The 7,346-nt window shown below is 51.8% G+C and overlaps 1 protein-coding gene across 2 annotated transcripts in view; it reads left to right on the top strand.

Annotated features, from left to right (window-relative positions):
• Window positions 1–6,824, top strand: part of ncoa4 (nuclear receptor coactivator 4) — a 21,244-nt gene extending 14,420 nt beyond the window's left edge. For both annotated transcript variants that reach the window (XM_076286370.1, XM_076286369.1), the window contains exons 6-10: window positions 1,557–1,646; window positions 1,780–1,914; window positions 2,521–3,636; window positions 4,055–4,147; window positions 4,849–6,824. In XM_076286370.1, coding sequence (XP_076142485.1) covers window positions 1,557–1,646; window positions 1,780–1,914; window positions 2,521–3,636; window positions 4,055–4,147; window positions 4,849–4,854 — 1,440 coding nt within the window. In that variant the 3' untranslated portion in view covers window positions 4,855–6,824. The remainder of the gene's footprint in view (window positions 1–1,556; window positions 1,647–1,779; window positions 1,915–2,520; window positions 3,637–4,054; window positions 4,148–4,848) is intronic.
• Window positions 6,825–7,346: the final 522 nt, after the last annotated feature.

Raw genomic sequence — 7,346 nt, forward strand, 5'->3', positions numbered from 1 at the left:
ATAATCATGATATCACATTTTCATGCCGTTTCTCTAGTGGCTGGTAAAAAAGTTGAGTGGCTGGTAGATTTTGGAATCCACCAGCCACAGTGGCAGGTAGAAAAAATATTTAATTTCCATCCCTGGCACACACACACACCATCAACACACAGGTGAGACACACACACACACCATCAACACACAGGTGAGACACACACACACACAGGTGAGACACACACATACACACACACAGGTGAGAAACATGCACACAGGTGAGACACACACACACACACATACACACACAGGTGAGACACACATATACACACACACACATAAACACACACACAAGTGAGACACACATATAAACACACACACACACAGGTGAGACACACACACACACAGGTGAGACACACACACACACACACACACACACACAGGTGAGACACACACACTCACACACACATAAATACACACACACACACATACACACAGGTGAGACACACAGACACACACATAAACACACACACACCCACAGGTGACACACACACACAGGTGAGAAACACACACACACATACAGGTGACACACACACACACACACACACACCATCAACACACAGGTGACACACACACAAACACACACACACCATCAACACACAGGTGAGACACACACACACACACCATCAACACACAAGTGAGACACACACACACACACACCATCAACACACAGGTGAGACACACACACACACACACACACCATCAACACACAGGTGACACACACACACACACACCATCAACACACAGGTGAGACACACACACACACACACCATCAACACACAGGTGAGACACACACACACACACCATCAACACACAGGTGACACACACACATACACACACACCATCAACACACAGGTGACACACACACACACACACACACACACACACCATCAACACACAGGTGAGACACACACACACACACACACCATCAACACACAGGTGACACACACACACACACACCATCAACACACAGGTGAGACACACACACACACACACACCATCAACACACAGGTGAGACACACACACACACAGGTGAGACACACACATACACACACACAGGTGAGAAACATGCACACAGGTGAGACACACACACATACACACACAGGTGAGACACACATATACACACACACACATAAACACACACACAAGTGAGACACACATATAAACACACACACACACACAGGTGAGACACACACACACACACTCACACACACATAAATACACACACACACACATACACACAGGTGAGACACACAGACACACACATAAACACACACACACCCACAGGTGACACACACACACAGGTGAGAAACACACACACACATACAGGTGACACACACACAGGTCACACAAAGAGTCAAATCCTGCTAGCTCGTAGACCAGTAGGCTAATCAGTCTCTCTCTCTCTCTCTCTCTCTCTCTCTCTCTCTCTCTCTCTCTCTCTCTCTCTCTCTCTCTCTCTCTCTCTCTCTCTCTCTCTCTCTCTCTCTCTCTCTCTCTCTCTCTCTCTCTCTCTCTCTCAGGAGGTCTCGGCCATCTCCTCCTCTCCCCGGTCCAGCTCTATTGAGAGACCCTGGCTACAGCAGAACTGCCCCGTTGCTGCCAAGAAGCAGGTGAGCAGTGAGCTTAACACACACACACGTGCTTGCTCCTGGTTCTTGAATTTCCCCTTGGGGATCAATAAAGTATCTATCTGGTGCCATGGCAGTCTGTGCTTGTCTGTAAGCTGACTGGTTTTCCCCACAGAAGATGGAGTCGGAGTGCAGCACCCCTCTGGCTGACTGGCTCCTGGGAAACAGGCCAGTAACAAGTGCTCCTATTGGACACCATTTCAGCAAAAACACCCAGGATTGGCTGATTGCCCCCAAGGAGCAGCCCCAGGTGAGATTGGATTGGGCCCTCCCTAGCTGTGTGAAGCCCTGTAGGGTTCCCCTGTAGAGAGACCCAAGAGCCGCACACACACACACTCACACACACACGCGCATTCACACACACGCGCACTCGCACGCACACACACACACTCACACACACGCACACGCACTCACGCACTTCCGTTCCGCAGTAGGAACAGGTCCCACACACTGAACAGGTTTGGGTAATCCAGAGCAGGAAATGCCAGCTGGGGCGGGTGGCTCAGGGAATGAGGAAGTTTCTCACACACACACACACACACACACACAGCTGGGGCAGGCGGCTCAGGGAATGAGGAAGTTACACTTACACACGCACACACACACACACACACACACCTCTCATGTCATTCTCATGTCACAGGACAGGACACACACACACGCACACGCACACGCACACGCACACACACACTCGGCTCAATATGACCCCTCTGCTGCAGCACAATGCTGGGAGGACTCCAGTCCTGTTCAGTCTGAATACGTGTTTGGACACCAGTTTCCAGTTTTCAGAGGTGGAACTGCGTTGAGTGTAGTTGTTTGTTCTGACGGCCTTTTTGTCCCCGACTTGTCTCCGTAGCTGCCCGCGTTTCCGCTGACCACCTTCGACTTCCAGAGGGCCTGGGGGCAGCTGAAGGACCTGGAGGCGTGGCTTCTGCGCGAGAAGTCACCAATGAGAGAGCGCGCTAACAGCAGCTGCTCAAGCTCCGCCTCCAACTCCACCTTCTCCATCGAGAAGATCGACGAGTCCGACTTCCTGCTGACCGAGGACGAGTCCGAGGCCGAGATGGCGGCGGCGCCGGGGGAGGGCTCTGAGGAGCTGGCCGACTGGCTGGTCATGGCCGCCCCTGAGGCTGCGGGCGCCGGCGTGAGCGACGCTGACCGCTGGAAGGCCGTGTTCAAGCCCTTCCAGGAGGGCTTCTCGTCCAGCGAGTGGCTCCCAGGCTCCGCCTCCAGCTGCGGCTCGTGCTGCGGCGGCTCTGTGGCCACGCCCACCTTCGAGATCGAGAACCTGGGCAACCTCAAGTGCCTGAAGACCCCGCCGTCGTCCGGCAACGCCACCCCCGCCACCACCCCCTCTGCCCCCTCCGTCATGCCCACCTCCCCCCCCGCGGGCGCTGTGGAGCTCTGGCTGCAGCGGGCATCCAGTGGGCAAGTGGAGCAGGCGTGCCGTGCCAACGAGCCCTGTGCCACCTTCGCCCAGTGCGTGTGCGAGGACAACTGCGGCCGCGGGGCGCTGGCCAGCTGGCTGCTGAAGCAGGAGGGCCGAGACAAGAACGGAGTGCCCACCGCCGAGCCCACGCGCGCTGCCCTCTACCCGCACCACCAGCAGCAGCGCAAGGTCCACGCCATCCTGGAGGCCTGGCTGCACCCAAGCAGAAGCGCCAAGACCACAGCGTCCACCGCCGCGTCCACCCCGACCTCCCTCTCAGCCTGGGTGTGTCCACGCGACCCCTCCCCTGCCCCCTCGTCCGCGTCCAGTCAGGAGGAGAAGGGCAGTCGCGAGGAGCGCAGCTCGCTCTTCAAAGCGCCCGACACAGAGAGCCCCTTCCACACGCCGCTGAAGCCCGAGTCCTGGGTGCTGACCCCGACGCCCGCCCCGACGCCCGCTCCACAGGCCCAGGACAAACCCAGCAGCACGGACACGGACACGGAGGAGGACAAGTGGCTCTTACGCAAGAGGGCTCAGGCTCAGGTCAGTGTCCAGCACTCTACTGCTATGCTAACACTGCTATGCTAACACTGCTATGCACAGGATTCTTTTAAAACACTTATTCCTCCTTTGGCATATATAATATTTTTTAATAATAGTTTACGTGTGGACAAAAGGCTAAAACGCATGTGTGTGTGTGGTTAAGAGCATCGTTCCAGAGCTCCTCTATGCTCCTATAGCGCTGAGCCAGCGAGGGTTCATGGGAGATACTGCCGTATCAGTCGATTACACACACACACACACACTTCCTCTCCTGATCCAAAGGTTAATGTGTGTGTGTGTGTGTGGGGAGTTAATGTTGCACCTGTGGTGATTTAATGGGTTTTCATTTCCGTGTGTGTGTGTGTGTGTGTGTGTGTGATGAGTTAATGGGTTTGTGTTTTTGTTTCCGTGTGTCCAGGAACGCCTGGTCCTGCCGACAGTATGTGACCTGTTCTCCTGTATGAAGCTTAGCGGAGACAAAGAGAAATGGCTTCACACAGCACCTATACAGGTGAGTGACCACACACACACACACACACACTCACACACACACACACACACACACTCACACACACACACACACACACACACACACACACACACACACTCACACACACACACACACACACACACACACACACACACTCATACACACACACACACACACACACACACACACTCATACACACACACACACACTCACACACACACACACGCACACACACTCACGCACTCACGCACACACACACACACGCACACACACTCACTCACTCACTCACTCACTCACACACACACACACTCACGCACACACACACTCACTCACTCACGCACTCACTCACTCACTCACTCACTCACTCACTCACTCACTCACTCACTCACTCACTCACTCACTCACTCACTCACTCACTCACTCATACACTCACACACACACTCACACACACACACACACACACTCACGCACACACACTCACGCACTCAGGCACACACACACTCACTCACACACACACACTCACTCACTCACACACTCACACACTCACTCACTCACTCACTCACTCACTCACGCAGATCTCTCTGGCCTGTTCTCCCTGTAAAAAGTGGAAATGTCCATTTTCTGTTCCGTTGTGATGGTTTGTGTTGTTTGTGATGGTATGAGTTGTGAGAGGAAAGTGGTATTGTACTGACGCGTTGTTTGTGTCTCTCTTTGTCCTGCAGATGTGAACGCATCAGATGAGCTTCTGACTTGTTTGGATTTTGAATTCCTCTTCTCTCTTCTAGAGGAGCCGCTGAGTTGCACCGACGCACCACCACCAATCCGCCATCTTGCCCCCCCTCGCCCCGCTGCTGTGTGTGTGTGTGTGGGGGCGGGGGGGTGTTAGTATACCCGCTTCCTCCTTCCTCCTGCCACTAGCCCCACCCCCTGCCACCTCTCCAGGCCCAGTCTGCCATGGGGTCAAGACTGTGGGACTGCCCATCTGAGATTTGAACATGCCAACCTGTTGCATCATGGGAATTCTGCCTCCCCTGTTCTCTCTGCCACGTGTTCTGTGTCCATTATCATCATTATTATTATTATTATTATTATTATTATTCTGTTTTTGTTTCTTCCTGTCTTAGTTTGTTGTTTAGTTGGTGAGGTGGGAGTTTTGCTTAAGGCCCCTAAGTGTCTGGCTCGTCATTAGCAGGCATGATGTTTGCGCCCCAGAACATGGCAGTCACAGAGGACCTGAGCCCTCTTTTAGTTTTATTATATTATTATATCATTGGGGTTAATTATATTATTATATTATTATATTATTGGGGTTAAGAGGAACTCAAACCCAGAGGACACTGAGTTACAGAAAGAGTTGACACTCTGGAACCACTGGAGAGTTAGAACGCAGGAGGGTTTTAGAACACAGGAGGGTTTTAGAACACAGGAGGGTTTTTATGTTTCTTTTGAAGATTAATTTTAGTGTTTTTATGGAATCTAAGCCCAAACGCTCATTTTGATAAGTCCAGAGAGTGCAGTATCTCTGGCAGTAGTAGTTCACAGGAGTAAGCTATTCCAGTTGCAATGCATCAAGGCTGTTGTAGCAGGTAGATAGTCGTGAAATCGGACTATATGCATTGTACACACACACACACACACACACACACACACAGCGCGCTCCCTCATATGTGCCTGTTAGTTGTCTTGTTTTGAGTGACTGATAAAAGAGCGCACATGTAATGTGTCTTTCCAGAATGGAACGCAGTCCCTCCATTCTGTCACCGTGTGTGTGTGTGTGTGTGTGTGTGTGTGTGTGTGTGTGTCTAGGCCATGTCTGTTGTTCTATATGTCCACCCCCAGCCCCTTGGTGTCCTGCTGGGCGCTGTGCTCATGGGGGATGTTCATTTCTGATGGTGCAAAATGTCCTCCACATAATCTAGTACTTATCAAATTGAACGTGTGTGTGTGTGTGTCATTAACCACTGATGTGTCAGTCTGGGCTTTCTGCTTCAACTAGAGCTCTATGACGCCTAACCTTTGACCTTGAGATATTTAGGCAACTCTCTATGCCCTCAGAATCTGATTGGCTTGGGGCAGTTGGACCGTCCACCCTGACTCTTATTTAGGACCAGGATCAGCGACCAGAGGTCAATATTCATTTGAAAGCGACGACTTGATAACTCAGGGCAGCGGGTCTCGTGTGCCCTTTACTCTCGGACCAGAGACGAGAAGCACGGCGTGTGTGTGTGTGTGTGTGTGTGTGTGTGTGTGTGTGTGTGTGTGTGTGTGTGTGTGTGTGTGTGTGTGTGTGTGTGTGTGTGTGTGTGTGTGTGTGTGTCTTCCACTGGGATGACCCCTGTGGACCAGTGTGTGGACAGGTGTGCGAGCCCACTCCCCCAAGCCTGGTCTGTTCTGCAGTGCGGCATTAAACGCATCCGCAGGAGAGCTGCATATGAACCTCTCTCTCTCTCTCTCTCTCTCTCTCTCTCTCTCTCTCTCTCTCTGTCTTTTCTTTTCTTTTAACATTGTAAAATGTCTCCACTCTTCTTTTAACATTGTAGAAGTATTTAACATTGTAGAAGTTCTCCACTCTCTCTCTCTCTACTCTTTTCTTTTCACATGGTAGCAGTTGATTTCCTGTTGATTTCTGCTTTGCACTCATCTGTGTTCTGCCACGTGTACCATATCTATCCCATAATAAAAGCCCTCTGAACTCTGACCTCTGAAAGTGTCTGTCTGTCTGGACCTCCCCATCTCTGTTCCATACGACTGAGCTGGGGTAGATACTGCAGAGCTGGGGTAGATACTGCAGAGCTGGGGTAGATACTGCAGAGCTGGGGTAGATATTGCAGAGTTGGGGTAGATACTGCTGAGCTGGGTCTTGGGCCCTGGGGATAGGGGGGTCGGGGGTCAAGCGTCCAGTGGTTTGCCCAAAACAATCAGGTGTAGTCTGAACAGGTACTCAGGGCTACAAACAAAACTCTCAGGTAAAGAACTGAACTAAAACTCAGGTGTAGAGTCTGCACAGGTAAAGAACTGAACTAAAACTCGGGTGTAGAGTCTGCACAGGTAAAGAACTGAACTAAAACTCGGGTGTAGAGTCAGAACAGGTACTCGGTGCTTGGGGTAGATCTGCGCACAAAGCCCACATCATGACTGCTCTAAACCTGCCCTGTTGGCTGGAGCCTGTTAACTTGTACATCCTCCTGCACAAACGTGACGCTTGAGAAATATGCAGCAC

Source organism: Alosa pseudoharengus, unplaced genomic scaffold, assembly GCF_046254945.1.
Source record: "Alosa pseudoharengus isolate Yale_2024_CS ecotype anadromous, Long Island Sound unplaced genomic scaffold, YU_APseudo_1.1 YU_APseudo_1.1_scf_15, whole genome shotgun sequence".
NCBI classification, from domain to species: Eukaryota; Metazoa; Chordata; class Actinopteri; order Clupeiformes; family Clupeidae; genus Alosa; species Alosa pseudoharengus.